The sequence below is a fragment of the Neolamprologus brichardi genome, chromosome 6 (assembly GCF_056152115.1).
Source record: "Neolamprologus brichardi isolate AB-2024 chromosome 6, ASM5615211v1, whole genome shotgun sequence".
NCBI lineage: Eukaryota > Metazoa > Chordata > Actinopteri > Cichliformes > Cichlidae > Neolamprologus > Neolamprologus brichardi.
The window spans coordinates 6,293,044-6,311,093 of NC_142109.1; the positions used below are offsets into that span (position 1 = coordinate 6,293,044).

At 39.8% G+C, this 18,050-nt stretch overlaps 1 protein-coding gene across 1 annotated transcript; it reads right to left on the minus strand.

Moving 5' to 3' along the window:
* Positions 1-1,841: 1,841 nt before the first annotated feature.
* LOC148102447 (uncharacterized) lies at positions 1,842-7,922 on the minus strand. The gene is made up of 9 exons (XM_087841549.1): positions 7,719-7,922; positions 7,522-7,615; positions 7,305-7,395; positions 6,794-6,878; positions 6,565-6,698; positions 6,207-6,402; positions 3,975-4,059; positions 3,796-3,868; positions 1,842-2,977 (listed from the first exon to the last, which is right to left on the minus strand). Exons 1-9 carry the CDS (start codon positions 7,807-7,809, stop codon positions 1,997-1,999), a joined length of 1,830 nt encoding a protein of 609 aa, XP_087697675.1. The 5' UTR covers positions 7,810-7,922; the 3' UTR covers positions 1,842-1,996.
* Positions 7,923-18,050: the final 10,128 nt, after the last annotated feature.

Here is an 18,050-nt window from a genome sequence, read left to right on the forward strand (position 1 = left end):
TACCTCTATGCATCAGCAAAGCAAGAACTGATGGTTCGATATAACTGGGAGGAGTAAAAGTGAGTCAGGTACACAACCTGGTATCACAAATCATCACCAAGCAACAGCAGTGCACCCAGGCAACTGCCTGCACAGGTAGGACTGCAGGGAATAATAAGTTATTTACAGTCTCTATTCTCCAGAGTTAGTTTTCCCTGCAAACGAGTCTACTACACACAGAGGTATGAGTGTCTTTATCTCAGGGACTAAGGAGTTTCTCACTCCACACTGATTTAAATTTTGCCTCTGCAAATCAATTCATTATCAGGAGCACATTTTTTTTGAAAATGTTCATGTAAAATCTTTTCTTCGGTTTACATTAAACTTTAAAAATAAAAGGCCCACAAGTTATTTACACTTGTCATTTATTTTATTGTGAAGTTCATCACAGTAAACAACACGTTTTACGACTGACATGACAGTCTACATACAGGGAAACCAAGATCAGAACAATGATGGAAACTATTAGACTATTTGTCATTGACATACTTCCATTCCATTACAGACGTATACATATATATATATTTTTTTAAAAGTAAAATTATTTTTATAAAACAAATGCAAGCTCTTATATAGGTCAGTTATGCTATTAATGATCGGTTACATCTAGACATTTCATCTTCAAATATCCTGGTTATGGTTAATTTGTGATTATCATGATACCCTCTAAATGACATCAGTTCACACACTCAGCTATCTGGAACTTATTCCTTTACCAACATTTGTTTCAGTACAATAAGCTACATGCCATTTAGATGATCTCACTAAAACCACAATATAAACGCAAACACTTTTGTTATTATAACCACATTATTATTAATTTGAGTTCAGTTTCTCATTAGATAATGCATTTCGTTTTTAACAGTAACAGTTTGACCCTTTAAGACCTACCATAGAACCAAGTCCGCCAGAGCTTATATTATATTTTTACATGCTGTGGAGCCATTTTTGGGAGCATTTCAAGTTGATATACATCAATACAACCATTACAGCCCAAATTTTAATAATATGTCTGCATTAAGTGCATAGAATTACATAAATTGCAAAAAAGTGCAATAAACTACAAAAAAATTGAAAATCGTTTTTGTTTTTTTAACATATATTTCTAGTTAGAGAAATTTAAGAGGCTTATCCCTCAAAACTGTAAATACAAAAAAGTTGCACAAAATAGTTTCCCACCACAGGAAATTTATTTTGAGTGTCTTCATAGTTTTATTTTTGAAATACACCAATTTTTATACACTGCAGGAAAAACGAAAATAAATATTATAATGCAAATTTGCAAAAAAGCAGCATGTGCATCAAAATAAACTATTTCCAGCAGTGCAATATGAGTCCTAAACATCCCAGAAACGACACATTAAGTCATAAAGTCAAAGATAACTTTTAAAAACACCAGTATAGACTCATGAGGCCTTGATGGTAAAAAAAAAACTACATTTCTGGGAAATGACGTCACTTCCGGTTTCGGGCAGGTCATGGCGGACATGCGAAAGTTCGTGCTGATGAACGTGGAAAGTGTTATGAACAGCTGATCGGAATCGGCAAAGCTGTTTCTGGAATATTGTGTTTTTGTTGCTGCAAGTGGTTTTTATGCAGTTTTTGCAAAGCTATATGTGGAAGAAAACCGTGACCGAGGACAAGCTGATGGCATAAGATGTAAGTACAACTCCTCAGGTTTCATATGCAAAAAAAAATTATTGCGCTAGCTTATATGGTTGCAGAGCTACCGGGATTTAAAAGTAGTTACGCAAAACAGAGCGTGCCCGCTCCAATCGGTTTTAAAGGGTTAAGTGCAAAGTTCAGATATATGAAAAATTATTTTGTTTAAATATAAAAGATAAAGGAAAATACATTTTCCTGAGAACTTATCCGGTCGTTAAGTCTGACGTCACTAGCCGTGTCTGGGCCTAAACTCCGCTGCAGGAGTTGAGCTAGTTGAGCCTGCTGTCTGTTCTCAGCCCTCCTCCTGTTTCACTGGCATATATCCATCACCAGAGGGCTCCACCGACCTGCCTGTTGACATCAGAGCAAACCCCTGTGTCATGTGACCTGGCTGGAGCCGCAAAGCTGGACTCAGACGCGGCCCAGGCAAGTTCAGAGGCAGTTGTGGAAAAGAGAGCAGGGAGCATGGTAAAGCACTGGAAGGATGAGGTGGAAACAGGAAGCGTGTCGATTCAGTGGACTTATCAACATCCTCCATGCCCTCATCCTGACTCAGCTGCTCCTCTCCCCCACTGCTAACACCTGAATCCAAGCTGGGAAGCTCCGGGCTGTCAGCCTGCTGTTTCTCCACTCGCTCATAATCAGAACAAACCTGGATAGACTTGCCAAACACACCTCCGCTGCTTCCAAACAGCCTCTGAAAATCAGCTTTTTGTTTATTCCCTCCCTCCTTCTCTTCCTCAGCCTCAGGTTCCTCATCATGGCTATCAGTCATATTGATGCTATCTGCCTCCATGCTCTCTTCACTGACCTCTTCACAACTGCACATGCCTGAATCTAGACTCTGGAGCCTAAATCGATCATTGTCGAGCCTCTCAGTTTTCTCGTAGTCTGAAATCACCTGCACTGGCTCACTGTTACTGCTGCCTTTGAGCAGCAACATTAACTTCTCATGTTCTTTCTCTCTCGCTTCATCGCTTTCCTGTTCTGCGCTTTTCCCTTCGCCCTGAGCACCAACAGGACCATAAGGCGTGTCAGCCGCACAGGGCTTCAGATTCCCAGCAGTGAGTGAGGAAATAGGAGGAGGGCTACAAAGCTCAGAGTAACTTGGGTTAGTGAAGGTGGAGCTGGTGGAGTCATAGCTGCCTTTGCTCAACACCATCTTCTCATCTGGCTCGTAGGCCACAGCAGCATCAACAGGTGAGGTTAATTCTACAGTGATCATTTCCACTGATTTCAAGAAGGAGTGAAAGTATTCACTGGGGAACCCACTCTGGAGGAGAGAAAGTCACAGAACAGAAGAGATTAGAAAGATTTGAAATATATAAAATATTCAATCTGCACTTTAATGGAATCAGTTAAATAGGAAAGCATCAGGTGTTTGGGGTGCTTCACTCAAACTTTAGTGAATTTGAGTTGCTTGGATCATAAAGGTCATAAGTCTGTGGCTGGATCAGTGAGTCACTTTGTCTGTCTGGTTCCACCTCCCACAGAGTTCACATCTATCTGCAATGCTCTGTCTTTTTATGGTACATGTTGTGTTGGTCTGCTTTTTAAGCTACATTAGATTATTTTGTTTTGCTTTTAGACTCCTTAAACTCTCTGTAGCTCCCTGCTACTTTACAGAGTTTTTTTAAATGAAGATTTTTAGACATGAAAATTAGACCTTGATGCAGTCGACCTGTGTGGTTATACAGTGAGTCTTGTTCCCAGCAGGCAACAGGTTAACAGAGAAAATATTGCGAGGTGACTGTTGTTGTTTAATGGTGCTGCATGAATAAAACTGTACTGAACGAAAATTAAATCATTGTATAATAGACTTTCCCATGAACTTATCCAGCATCTGATCCTAACACTGTGATGAAGCACTCTACTCTTAACCCTACCCTAAAGAAGAGTCACTATTGCACTAAAACTATTGGCTAAAACACAGCTTTGAATATCTGGTAATAATTTAATTTACTGCAAACAAATTCACCACAGTATTTCATAAATGTTATGTTTACTGCCCTGAAGTGGCCACAGTATTATCTAATGCATGGAATAATAACATGTTATAACAGAGGAAATATCTGCGGTTTATACGCTTACCTGGATTTCTCGCAGGAAGGATTTTCCTGGGTCTGGTATGGGTGGACCTTTGAATTTCTTTATTATGTAAACCCTAAAAAATAAAAATAAACCAGAGTTGTCAGAAAATAACTACATCAAATGAGAAGAAATGATAATAATATTATTTGCTGTAGAAACTTGTGTCTGTGTGCACGTACCGGGTGGTTTTGTGAGTGCTTAAGAGCAGGCCTGCCAGCAACACCACCACACCGACTATCGTTACAGGAACAACAAATGTATTACCTGAAAAATACGGGACAGAACAGGTCACAGTGGCTCAGAAACATGAGAAAACTGGGTCATACAGCCAAGTCCATGAGACACAGACAAATTTGCTCCTGCAGGCCGATACAGTGAATTTTAATAGAAATCAAGATGTGACTGTGATTTATTAATCAAGAGACTAAGGATAAATTTTGCATGAAGTGCATGGGATACAAAAATACAGACATTTTCACTTATGCCCTTGATTTAATTATTATTACTAATCCATGAGTGCAAATCTTTGACTGTTTGAAGTCAGAAACCTTCAAAATGCCATTTCTTCCCTTTACTGCAGCCTCCTTCAGTTGCTGTTTGTTTCTGGATCTTTCTTCTTTTGTCTTCACTAAGTGAAAAGTACGCCATGTTGGGCTGGGGTCATGTGACCGTTTTGTCCTTTTATGAACATCTCTGTTCCTTTTGCTGCATGTTTTGGGTCATTACAGGCCCATCCTGTGAGTTTGTAATATTTGACCGAATCAGAAAATAAAGTATTGTTGTAGCTGTAGCTGCTCTGTAAGCATTCATCAGTAAAGACCAGCTAACTATTTCCATCAGCAGCCATGCATGCCAGTGCCATGAAGCTGCTGAGTTGTTGATGTGACAACCCTCTAATTGTTGTAGGACCTCTATGATAAGTCTCTTTTGGTTTTTAGCCCATTCAAGGCTTTGCACTGGTGCCCCATATGGACTGCATATTTTATGTTCCCATGAAAAACTACCAAATGGAAACTAAACACTTTGATCAACTCAAGGAAACAGTCCAGATGTGGACACTGATGCTTTGAATCTGAGAATTAATGTAGTTGTAATATTGGTAGTATGTGTTATTGCTGTCTGCCGTTTATCTTCTTCTTTGGTAGCTAACGAGTGTTTGTTGTAGACAGACCACTCCTAGATCAGTCCTATTGACTTTGAATGGAGAGCGAGCCCTCTCTCTCTCTCACCTCTCCCTTAGTGGCTGAGTGGCAGTTACCACTCCTTCCCTTTTCCCTTGTATGTTGAAGGTTGTGAGTTAAATTACAGCATCAGACATTTTTCACAATGACTTCTTCCCCTCTATGTTGTGTATTACACACCAACACACTTCAAACTTTAACCCTTTAAGACCTACCATAGAACCAAGTCCGCCAGAGCTTATATTATATTTTTACATGCTGTAGTGCCATTTTTGGGAGCATTTCAAGTTGCTACACATCAATACAACCATTATAACCCAAATTTTAATAATATGTATGCATTAAGTGCATAGTAATTACATAAATTGCAACAAAGTGCAATAAACTACAAAAAAATTGAAAATCGTTTTTGTTTTTTTAACATATATTTCTAGGTAGAGAAATTTAAGAGGCTTAACCCTCAAAACTGTAAATACAAAAAAGTTGCACAAAATAGTTTCCCACCACAGGAAATTTATTTTGAGTGTCTTCATAGTTTTATTTTTGAAATACACCAATTTTTATATACTGCAGGAAAAACAAAAATAAATATTATAATGCAAATTTGCAAAAAAACAACATCAAAATAAACTATTTTCAGCGTTTCAATTTGACTTCTAAGCATCCCAGAAACGACAAAGTCATAAAGTCAAACATAACTTTTAAAAACACCACTATAGGCTTACAAGGCACTGATGGTAAAAAACTACATTTCTGCGAAAATGACGTCACTTCCGGTTTCAGGCAGGTCATGGCGGACATGTGATAGTTCGTGCTGACGTCTATTCCAACATAGGAAGTGTTATGAACAGCTGATCGGTTTGGCAAAGCCTGTTTGTGGAATATTATGTTTTTGTTGCTGCAAGTGCTTTTTATGCAATTTTTGCAAAGCAATATGTGGAAGGAAGCCGGGACCTAGGACAAGCTGATGGCATAGCATGCAAGTACAACTCCTCCGGTTTCATATGCAAAAAAAATGATTGCGCTAGCTTACGTGGTTGCAGTGCTACCGGGATTTAAAAATAGTTAGGGAAAACTGAGCGTGCCCGCTCCGACCGGCTTTAAAGGGTTCAACCTTTTCACTTATACATAATTATTCCATGCTGCAGTAATCATGCTCAGCATGAATGAATTGGAAAGGTTTTGACATTGGTATGTTATCTTAAACAAAACACGTTGCGATAAATGTACCTGATGGTGGTTTTATTTTCCCTACTGGTGACTCCCATGATGCAGTGGGGCTCCAGTCACTCCAGGCTCCCTCAAGTTGAGGTTCAACAGACCGCACACGAACTCGTACCTCGTACTTCTCGCCTTGTATCAGTTTGTCTGGCTCCAGCTCTGCCCTGCACTCATACTCGCACTGAATTTTTTTTGGGGTGGTATCCTGACAGACAGAAAGATTTTTATATCACTTTATTTACTCTTGCTATGAATTCACACAAACACAGGGCAAGGATCATGTGTACACACTATTTAAACGTGCACTTTCAGGATCTCGACTTCATACCCAAACTCATTCACATTGTGATACAAAATCTAAACTTACACTCCATGACTGACTCTGCTGCTTCCACTGCAATTCACTTTCGTATGAACTGATCCTTTCATGTTCGGGGTCTTGGGACAACCAGGAAACAGACGTGAAGTTGACTTTTGGCTCTGCAGGAGGATTCACCTTTACTGCAAGATGACACACACAGTTGTTTTAATTCACCATGAATAGCTCGCACTGTAAATCACAAAGAGCCAGTATTTATACTGTAGATTACACTCACTGTGACAGGATGGCTTGAAGGAAGTAATTACACTCTTCATTTGGTTACAGCTCAGATTAAGGGACAACACATGGAAAGATGTAAACTGGAAAAAAGATTTAAAAATATTTACTGTTTATGACAGCAGTAAATTAATTTTATTTATAAAAAATAAATTAAATGAAAACTTAATTTATTTATATAAGTTTCTGTTTGGCAAACTTCAATTTTTACTTTAAATTCAAAATTGGAGTCACAAATATCCAATCAGATAATAGACTTGGTATAAACAGAGAGCAGCATAAAGAGAAGAAATGAAGCTTCTTTTAGACAGAGGATGACCTGAGTGCATCAGGTAGCAGGTAAAATGAAATATTAGCCTTTTGATTTTGTCAAACTATTGTGAAGGATGCAATGACTGCCATGAGGCCATCTGCAGAATATTAGCGCTGACCCATAATTCAACTAAAATATAGGACATATAATTGTATCCCAGGGTGTTGAAAACAACTAGATTTTTCCACACACTCACAGTGTATGTATCTTTAAAGATCAGGGAGCACTTCTTTAGCGCTTTTCTGGAGACATCAACAGACCTTAGGTCACAGGAAGCGCTGTAAGAACTGAGAAAAACAGTATTAATCTCTTTTTGGTGCACATGATGACAGGTGTGATTTATATATTCTGAGTATTATGTGTTGAGGATTTCTCTTTGTGATTGAGCTCCTTACAAGTAGAGAGATTTATACCGAGCATGTATGGTGCATGCAGTGTCATCAGACACGTATTCGCTGTTCCACAAACATGTGATGTTTCTATTGTAGTCAGTGTAGCAAGTGAGATCTGTGAGAATTAAAACAGGAGAGATTAAATGAAAAGGAGTAAATATGTCAAACAACAGATCTTAAAATCAGTTAAACATGAATAAAGAGGAATAAAGACTAACTCTCTGGAAGCCTGGGACACTCATCACTTCTGCAGAGCAGCAGCACAGGCAGCAGAATAAACAGGGAAAGGCTTTTCTTATTTCTCTCCATTAAGTCGACAGTTTTCTTTCTTAGAGGCTGCTGGGATGGTGACTCGTGACTGTGACTGGAAGACTTGAAGGACTGTAGTTGCTTTAGGTATTGACTGACTGCTTTCTGATTCTTCACATAAAATAAAATGTTACCATGTTAGCAACATGATTAGAGATGACACAGTTTTATTTCTCCAAACAGTCAATACATATACAATACAAAGGGCTGTTCAGCAACTGTTATTGTGGTTTGGAGACATCTACATAAAATGAAATTGAATTGAAATCATAATTTAAATGAAGCGCTTCAAAAAATAATGTTTCCATTGGTGTTGAATTTGTGGTCTTTTCTTTCAGACATGCATCTCTACCACAGCCTCACAAACTGTTGGCTGCTCGGTTTGTGTTCACTTGGTTTGATCTGCTCCACCATGTCAAATCAAATAAAACTGATACATAAATAACAACAACCTGATGTCCTGGATGTTTTCTTACACAAAAGAAATTTGCACTTAAACTGAACAAAATTCAGTAAAACATTTTTAATGTTGTAATTGTAATAATACAATTGTCTTATAAAAATAATAATAGCTGTATATTAAAGCACAGACGCTGTCCATTGAAAGACTTCAGTCAGTGACACTTACCTGCTGGCTGAGCTGCAACTGATCTGCTTCCAACTGCTGACTTAATTTCACCTGATATCCTGTCAAAGAGCATCACATGAGGGTGTTACGTATCAAATGTAACCAACTAAACTGACAAGACAAAAAAGGCAGGTGAATTCTGTGAGGTCACTGCCAGAACTACTGCCACAAATCTAGATCATCTCTCGATCACAACCCACAGAGCTCTTCTGACGAAGTGAGTGTTTCTGAGTGTTTCTTCTGAGTGTTTCGCGTGAAGCCTTGTAACCCTTTAGTTTCATCTAATCTGATTCTTCAACTTATAAATGGTTGTATATAACAGTACCTGCAGTGCACCTGTCTGTATAACTCTGAGCTGATAACTTCAAGCATGCAGTATCAGGTGGAAACTGGCTGTTCTGGGTTGTTGCTTCAGTTTTTGAATCTTCCTTGACTTTAGTACAGCCTGTCAGTTCCCCCACCCTGTTGTATTTTTGGCCACACACACACACACACACACACACACACACACACACACACACACACACACTGCACTATTTATAAGTATTAGCAGTAGCTCCCTTTGCATGTGGACCACACTGACATTTAAACTGTGTGTTTGTGTGGATTTGTGCTTTTTGTGGTTTTGCAGCCAAGAGCAAGCTGACCCACAAACACCCACATCCTCACCTAATGTCTTCACAATATGCATTAACTGACTTTAAGCATTTTATCTTTGCAAGAACACATTTATGTTCATGCGAACCTTTTTTTTCATAGTGCTCAATACAAACATATTAAGTTTAAACAGCATAGTACTGAAGTTGGTTTAGATTCTCATTCACATAATAAATATCACGTCACATTAGATACTCCAGCTTTGCCCCAAACATAGAGCCAGACTCATAAAGAAGATCTTCAGATCACATCTTCTATAGAACAAAAACTGTGGATCTTTCTGAGAACTCAAATGTTCCATTAATCTGACAGGTTCACTTCCTGCTCAAAGCTTTTCAAGTTGATATAAAAGGTGTGAAAGAGGAAATTATGCTGACTGATCCTCTTAAAATGAGCTTTCAAAGCTTTCAGTTGCGTGCTGCAACTCACAAAAATGTTTCAAAGCAGTTCATGGTTTCTGTAACAGGTGCACTTCCTTCCTGATCTACTGTTATAAATATCAAAGTTTCATGCAAACTGGGAGGCTCTGCAGTGAGCGCTCATGGGTGCTCAAGGTGACAACGTGGCATTCAGTACTTTAACAAGATAAAAGCTCTGAAACTGTACAGAATAAGATAAAAACAAGAGATTTAAAAAAAAATGGAAGAGACCCAATCAAGCCAAGATACATTTCATGAAGGAAGAAACTTATTGTTGTACATTATGTTGTGAGTCTGCTTATATTTGCTTTGTTATCTGGTCTATGCACATGCAAATGTTCTGACCACCTGATCTGCTCCTCAGTGTTGGAAGCTGAACTTTTACTCTGCCAAATCTACCCAGTGGTTGAAACATGTCACATAGTGTTTGATGTGAAGCAGCTCTTTGTTTATTCCTGTACTGAAATCCTCTGCATTCAAACCTTTCAGACAGATTCCAATTTTTTCATAGAACTTAAACACAAAAAGTTCATCAGGGGGTTTCACGAGGTTCTGCGCTGACACTCATCTTTATTCATACTTAACTTCAACAATATCACTAAAGTACTGCATGCATTTTTATTGCTGTGATGTCAGAGCCCAGCTATATTTATCTTTGAGGCCAGACAAAATGTTCATTTAGTCCAATTTAAGCGCGTCTTAAAGTCATAATTGTCTAAATAATTCAGACAATACTGAGCTTCTTGAATCGATAACCTCTGCCTCAAGTACTCTCATTGTGATTACCCTCAGACAATCTTATTTATTTTTAATTCCAACATATCCTCAGATCAAGTCTTTGGCACTGCCATCTCCCATGATGCACTTCACGTTCCTTCCGCTCTCCTTTCTTTCTCCTCCCATGCATTTCTGTGATCCCATCTGTGATCATTGTGTGGCTTCTCTTTCCTGTAGTCTGGCTTCTTCCTCACTCTGTACCTGTTTGTAAGTGTCTCCAGAAACATGTTTCTGATTACTGTCACACCAACCTTCCCACTGTTTGTTGTTTGTGGTTTCTCACTGCTTGTCTTTTCATTCTTTAGTCTACATCAGATGATTGATGCAGATGAGTTGGCCAGGTAAGTGTGTGACCTTTAAAGTGCCTGCAGATTACTAATAACATGGTGCATTAAATATAAATGCAAGAAAACCACAGCTGAAGCAAATTTCATTAGCCCAGCAGTGTCATGATGATTGACCATGACATTTTTAAAAAAATGTATCTTTGTGTTCTAACTGGTTCTTATCATTTTCACAGAGCTGTGGAGCATATGTTCTCTTTATTTATATCGTCTTCTGACTTTTGGACTTCCCCTAACGCATTACAAGAAAAAAGTGAGAAAGATGACACTCTCTTATCGCTTTCTTTTTGCCTCACTGAGTCAGAAGCAAGATAACCACAAATACACACTAAAGGCTCAAACCACATCCTAACCCCCTTCTCTTCACAGAAAACAATTTTCTTTCCACTGATAAAAAAACACACAAAACGTCATTCACTACCCAGAAAGTCTGCTTTCCCTTCCTTCCTTTCTTATTAGGTGTTTTTTCTTTACACGAGTGGTTGAAAGGCATCTGCCACAGCTTCAAACAGGTGGTAAAGGATCTAGAGAGAGTTAGTGAATCAGTAAGTGCAGCTGATTAGTAAGGAGGAAATGGCTGATCACATTATTAAACACAATCCTGGACAATGAGAGGATGTCTGAGGTCATTTTCAAGTATGACAGTGTTGTCTAAAGCTTAGCAACTACAGAAGGACAAAGCTGATGATCCATACCATAAGTTATGGGAAAGAGCTTATCAGTGAGGAGCAGTGAGCCTCCTGCTGAAAAACAGCTCTACAGATGTCAGACAGAGGACTGCAAGTCAGTAGAAGCAAAACAGAATAAATGCATTTGAATGAGAGAGAGACATGTGCAAGGAGTGGAGATAGTGAAGGTGGATGAGTTTAAATATTTGGGATCAGGCAGGGTGGAGACAAGTGTCAGGAAGGATTTGTGACAGACGTATAACTAGAGTGAAAGGCAAGCTTTACAAGTTGGTAGTTGGTATGTATGGTTTATGTGTGTATGTGTGTTTGGAGATGGTAGCACTAACAGGTAGCAGAGTTGAAGATCTTAAGGTTTCACTGTGAGTGACCAGAATAATGAGACTAGACATGAGAACATCAGAGGGACAGCTCAGCTTAAGCAGTTTGGAGACAAAGGCTGAGATGGTTTGCACATGTGCAGAGGGATATTTCAGAGTAGATGTTAAAGATGGAGCTGCAAGGCAGAAAAACAAGAAGATAGGAAGAAAAGAGTCCTAACATCCAGACAGTCTGGATGCTCGGGGCAGGGTGAAATGGAGGCCAATGATCCACTGTGATCATTTCTTAAACAAGCAGCTGAAAGAAGGAGAAGACGATTCTAGGAGAAACCAAGATGGACTTATACCAGAAGGATGACGAGACAAACGTATGCAGAAGGGAAGATACAGCTCATGAGGTCAGGGCCACTGTGAAGATGCCACTGCTGATAGATATAGCAAGGACAAATTCTGAAGTGTACAGGTTTATACTCTCAGCTCAGAATCAGCCAAATGCTGCAGAATTGGCTGGCCAGCACTTCATAATGCAAATAGATAATGGATGTAAAAGCATAACAACCCAAGAGTTTCTCAAATAAAGAAAGGATATTCTCCAAGGACTGCATACAGCATGCTTTTAAGTTACTGAAGTTAAAACTGACGACAAAGAGACCCACAAACAGTAAAGGCCTAGCAGAGCATCTCAGTGGAGGACACACAGCATTGGGTGATGTCTAGAAATGTCTTTAATACCAGATAATAAACAGATACAAAACTTTTGCTTTGAATTTTGAAATAAAGCTGAAAGTCTGCACATATTGATTGTCTGATGTGCAGAGGTGAAATTACAATCAATACTTTTGATAATAATGAGCTGTAATTCATTATTATCAAGTAGTCTTAACAACTTCCTAAAACACCAACAGTGAAGGAGAGAGGATATTTTCCCCATATTGGTTCTTTTATTGCCTCCCTGTTAAATCTAGAATATAATTTAAATTCTCCTCACATACAAAGTCATTAATAATCAGGCCTCAGCTTATCTTTAAGACCTCTGTTTCATCCCAATAGAGCAGTTTGCTCTTAGACTGCCTGCCTATTAAACTAAAATATAATAAAATAAAAATAAGTGACATTAAGAACCTATCAGTCCGGGTGTGTTCAGTGTTCTGTCATTTCCATGTCTGTAAGATAATTCAGGCTTTACCTTTGCCCTATATAACACTTCTTTATATCTTCCGTATCTAGTGTGACATTTGAAAGAGAGTTCAAAGAAAAGAAGAAGCTACGCACATTGGTTGTTATTTTTGTTTTTTTACTGATGGTTGGTCACATATTTTGACATTTCATATCTGAGAATGAAACAGCCACTATGAGTATGTGAGTTTTTCAATCCCCTTTGTACTCTTTATCAAGTTACTTAACATGTGAGCCACCAACGGCAGGTACAACGGCACCTTGTAGACTTGTTAAAGTGAAACTCTTTATGTGTTAAAAATGTTTGATGGTTACTATGACTGTGAAATAACTGAAGTGAAAGTAGTACGATTTCAAAAGCAGTGCTTAAACAGTTTAAACAGCCACACAAACCTTAATTTCATGTCTTTGTTTTTTCTTGACTTTTCAAACTTAAATAATAAGTTCTGTTTTATTAAGGCTATTTTTAAAGAGTCCTTGGGAAATATGTCTTCTTGCTGGGAGAAGCTTGAGATCTCATTACTAATTTCTACTAAAAATTACTATTGGATTAGATACTTATTTGCAACAGTGTCAGTACCAACACACCTGCTGACACACAACTTTACACAGCAGTGCTACAGACAGGCAGACATCGCCTCCCCTCACTAATAGCTGAAGGAGAGGATGTTTACACTGAAGAACACTTTGGGAGGAGTGATGCAACAACTACTTTTACAAGTGTTAACCTGGCTGGCACATACGTTACTGTCAGTTGTTTTATTATTAGCAATTAGCAGGGGCGATCGTGGCTCAAGAGTTGGCAGTTCGTCTTGTCATCAGAAGGTTGCCGGTTCGAGCACCGGTTCTGACAGTCTCGGTCGTTGTGTCCTTGAGCAAGACACTTCACCCATGCCTACTGGTTACCTACTGGTGGTGATCAGAGGGCCCGGTGGCGCCAGTGTCCGGCAGCCTCGCCTCTGTCAGTGCGCCCCAGGGCAGCTGTGGCTGCAATGTAGCTTGCCATCACCAGTGGGTGAATGACTGAATGTGCAGTAAAGCACTATACAAATACAGGCCATTTACCATTTTACCATTTTACCCAGTGGGTCACCAGGAAACTTTAGAGGGATGCGTAAGGGGGTGCATCTGGGACTATATCTTTGCCAAATCAAGCACAAGAATCCATCCACTGAGGAAACCCTGTGGAAATAAGGGCAGCAGCGTAAAATAACATTATGTGAAGGCACATTGGCCATCTGTTCAGCCATTATTAAGGTAGTGGCTAGTGGCTTTAGCTAATAATAGTAATAAGGATAATGTGGGAACTAGGCACCAAATGCAGTCTTGCCCGTATTTTGCCTTTGATGTCAAGTATCAAAGATTTTCTTGGTTGACTTTGATGATTTTTATTGACTTTGACATTCGTGTCATGACGTGACAGTATCATGGTTTCTCACAAGATGTCATGATTACATTGCTGAAGAGCCGTCTACTATAGTGAATTCGATACAGTCACCAGCTGCTAGGGAGGAATGTGTAATCCCCACAGGGCTGGACTGGTAATCTGTCAAACCGTCATACCATCATTTTCCTAGTGGGGTGACGGGTCAATTGAAGGGGCCCTACAAGTTCTAATTCTTGTTAACAGAACTGAATGTTGCAGTTGCTTTTCACACTGTTGATGGCGACTGTATGCTGTTTTCTTTGTACCAGGTAGGCACTGTTAAGTACAAGTTTTAGTTGATGCTGTTGTATAAAAAAATGATGAAGAATGATTTAGTTTTATAAGAGAAAAGCTCTTTTTATATGTTATTGTTGTTGTTGGTTAGGAAAAAGGAGATATAATGTCTCTCACCTCTTAGTTACCATAAGGAGAAAAATAAATAAATAATACTGCCACTTTATGATCACAGGTTTGGTTTCAGCTTGAACTTTTAAAGAAAGACTTTATCGATGTTGTGGTGGAAAAATATATATTAGTCTTTTGTTAAGTGTTATGTTTGGAAAAAAAAGGAAAATACTCCCAAGCTGGTGAACTGAATGTTGCAGTTGCTTTTCACACTGTTGATGACGACTGTGTGCTGTTTTCTTTGTACCAGTTGCCAGAATAAAGAGGGAGCCCAGAGTACGGGCAAGTCGTCACAGTGCCGTCCTTTCTACATGGACATATCACACCACATGCACCATAGACTCACAGAACAGCAACAGCTACACTTGCTTCTGTGTTTGCTGCTGTGAATGAGGGATAATGAAAGAACCTGGCATCTTGGTGCAAGAAGGGATGAGATGAGATTAGATTAGATTAGATGACACTTCATTAATCCCTCGGGTGGGTTCCTCCAGGAAATTCAGTTTCCAGTAGCACAGCACCGACAGACGTTGCATTTTACTGAGTTGGAATACCAAATAAAAGGGAATGAGAGTAACATGAGCATATGAGCATAAATATACCATATATACACATATATAAATACAGAATATATAATAGGGATAAATAGGAATACCAGTGGATTGCACATTTGAGTGAGTCTATTGCAAATTGATTATTGCACAGTCGAATATAAAAAAATATTACAAATATTGCACAGTAAAAAAAAGCACTACAGCTCAGTTGTTCCCGCCCTCCTTTGTTCCCCTGTTTCCCCTCCAACAAGGAGTTAAAGAGTTTGATGGTGTGTGTGACAAAGAAGTTTCTTGACTTTGGGATCCTGGGAATGTTGTACTTGTGGTTGGAGGAAGTTGAGGAAGAGCCGTTCTAGAGTCTTCATAAGATGTGACGTCAGTGCCACCGGTCGGAAGTCATTCAGCTCTCATTGGGCCGGTTCTTTTTGGGGACCGGGATGATGCAGGAGGTCTTCCAGAGGGCAAGTACTCTCCCCAGTGTTAGGCTGAGGCTGAAGATTTGTTGTAGCGGCTCCCCGAGTTCAGCAGCACATGCCTTCAGCATCCTCGACTGGATTTAGCGGAGATAAGACGACTGGATGGATCGACATAACAGATCGTATGTCAGGTGGCGAAAAAACTGCTAGGAAGTTTCCCGGTATGGCCATCGGCATTCGGTCTCTCGGAAGTGCTGCCGTGACGTTCAGTGTGTTTCTTGGATTGAGGAGGAAAACACCAAATGCAGAGCTAAGTAGTTCTTCATCTAATGCGTTGACAGACAAAAGGGTGATTGTAAACAACTGGAAAGGTGAGTAAAATTATGTTACTCCTGAGTGATAAGCTGTGTTAAGGTATTCGCCGAGAACGGACCCTGTTTGCACGTAAACGAGAATGAACAGCTTGAACTGGGGGAAAATATATAAAAAAGAACCGGAAGGAGCATGTTTGGAGGTGTGGTCCTACTCCTGAAATTCCGATACTTTATCTCCAATCTACAGCACTGTGGAGGAATTTTGACTTTAAATGGTAAATGGCCTGCATTTGTATGGTGCTTTACTTAGTCCCTAAGGACCCCAAAGCGCTTTACACTACATTCAGTCATTCACACACTGGCGATGGCAAGCTACATTGTAGCCACAGCTGCCCTGGGGCGCACTGACAGAGGCAAGGCTGCCGGACACAGGCGCCACCGGGCCCTCTGACTACCACCAATGATATTTGGCATGCAGCCAGGAGGCAGCCTGGGATCGAACCACCGACCTTCTGATTAGTGGCTGACCTGTTCTGCCACCTGGCTGTAGCTCAGGTGGCAGAGCAGTGTATTTAAGCCCAAACAGAGGGCTTAAATACACAGAGGGAGCAATCAGTGAACGAGAGACAGAAGGGAACCACAGCTGGGGCAAATCAGGGCTAACAAGACAGGGAAAGCAAAACCATAACCTGAGACACGGACTTCAAGGTACAACAGGAAACATAACACAGAGACGCAGACTTGACAAGGGGATACAGCAAACAGGGGAGACAGAGAAACAAAGGAACACAGACAGAAAGCAGAACAATAAAAAAAAACAACAAAATACTAGAAATAATAAATAAAGGCAAAATAAAAGTACAATAATAATCAAAACCCAAAACTCTGGGTGGACGACCCAGGTTTCCTAACAAAAATAGTTTATGCTGTTAAGTGCCAGGAGGATTGCCATGATTTATACATCGGGTAAAAAAAAAAAAAAAGGGGGCAGCAAGTCGTACTTGAAACCGCTCTCAGCCACACGATATATGACTACATGCTCATCCAACCGAGCTAAACCTGCGCCCGACTGCGTTAAAACACCAAAATTGGAGAATGCATAGAGAGGGGATTGCTTAACATATTAAACGGGCAATGATGTGTATTTTATTTATTTCATCAAAGTAACTGTATTCTGATTACCACCTATTTAAACAGTACCTGTAACGGAATACAGTGGGGGTGTCCAAATTCATAGGCTGCATCCTCCTTAGGCCGCATTTGTAGGCAGATTACGTCACAGCGACGTGACGAAGGCTGTCCAAATTCGCAGACTCCTCCGAATGCAGCCAACAAATGTGTCCTCCTTTTCCCCAGATTTAAAGGATGGGTCGGGTGTGTCGTTCGTAGCCCACCATATCCCAGAATTCATAGCATGGCCCAGCCAATTCCAGTTTCCACAGTTTCCAATAATGGCGGCATCTACTTAGATTTAATATTACTCTTATTACTCTTTCTGGGTCACAAAATAAACTTTTAACATATTTTCAGGCGAGAATGTAGCTGTGTGAACTTCAAATATCTGCTCGGTTTATCAAGACTTTCACATATTTGCAAAAGTGCTCCGACGTTTTCGGAGATATCTGTTAGCCACCAGCTCGATAGCTAGCCGGGGCAAGAACAGCGAAATCCCGGCACATCGTTTTCAAACCCCTCACGGTCTTTCGCTACTCAGGTTAAACATGATATATAAGTCAATTGGATAACTTAAAAATGTTATTGTTTGGCTTTTTTCAGTGTTTTATTTGTTCGTGAGTAAATCGGTTTGGCTGAGATTAAAGTGATAGTTTTCACACAGTTGAATCAACGTCAAACAGAAAACTGATTAAACAGAAATGTGAGATGGTTTGAGAATTTAGGCCAATGTCCTGTTATGTTTTACATAGCAAGAAACAAATGGTTGAGTTTATTAAACTCCACCGAGACAGCTGGTAATCCAATACTGAAGGCTAGACCATCCAGTTTCACAACAGCTCACTTCCCGTCTACCCACCCTTCGGAGAATCCGGCCCACGTCCTCAGGAGGATGCAGCCTATGAATTTGGACACCCCCAGTTACTCATATTTTGTATCTTAAATA

What these genes read in the sequence shown, in the direction of transcription:
- LOC148102447 (XM_087841549.1), bottom strand. Translation starts at nt 7,809, where the DNA reads ATGGAGAGAAATAAGAAAAGCCTTTCCCTGTTTATTCTGCTGCCTGTG. An exon ending in CTTCAAGCCATCCTGTCACA is followed by an intron (nt 6,699 to 6,793) that starts GTGAGTGTAATC and finishes GTCATCTTGCAG; the next exon opens with TAAAGGTGAATCCTCCTGCA. An exon ending in CCTTCCTGCGAGAAATCCAG is followed by an intron (nt 2,978 to 3,795) that starts GTAAGCGTATAA and finishes TCTCTCCTCCAG; the next exon opens with AGTGGGTTCCCCAGTGAATA.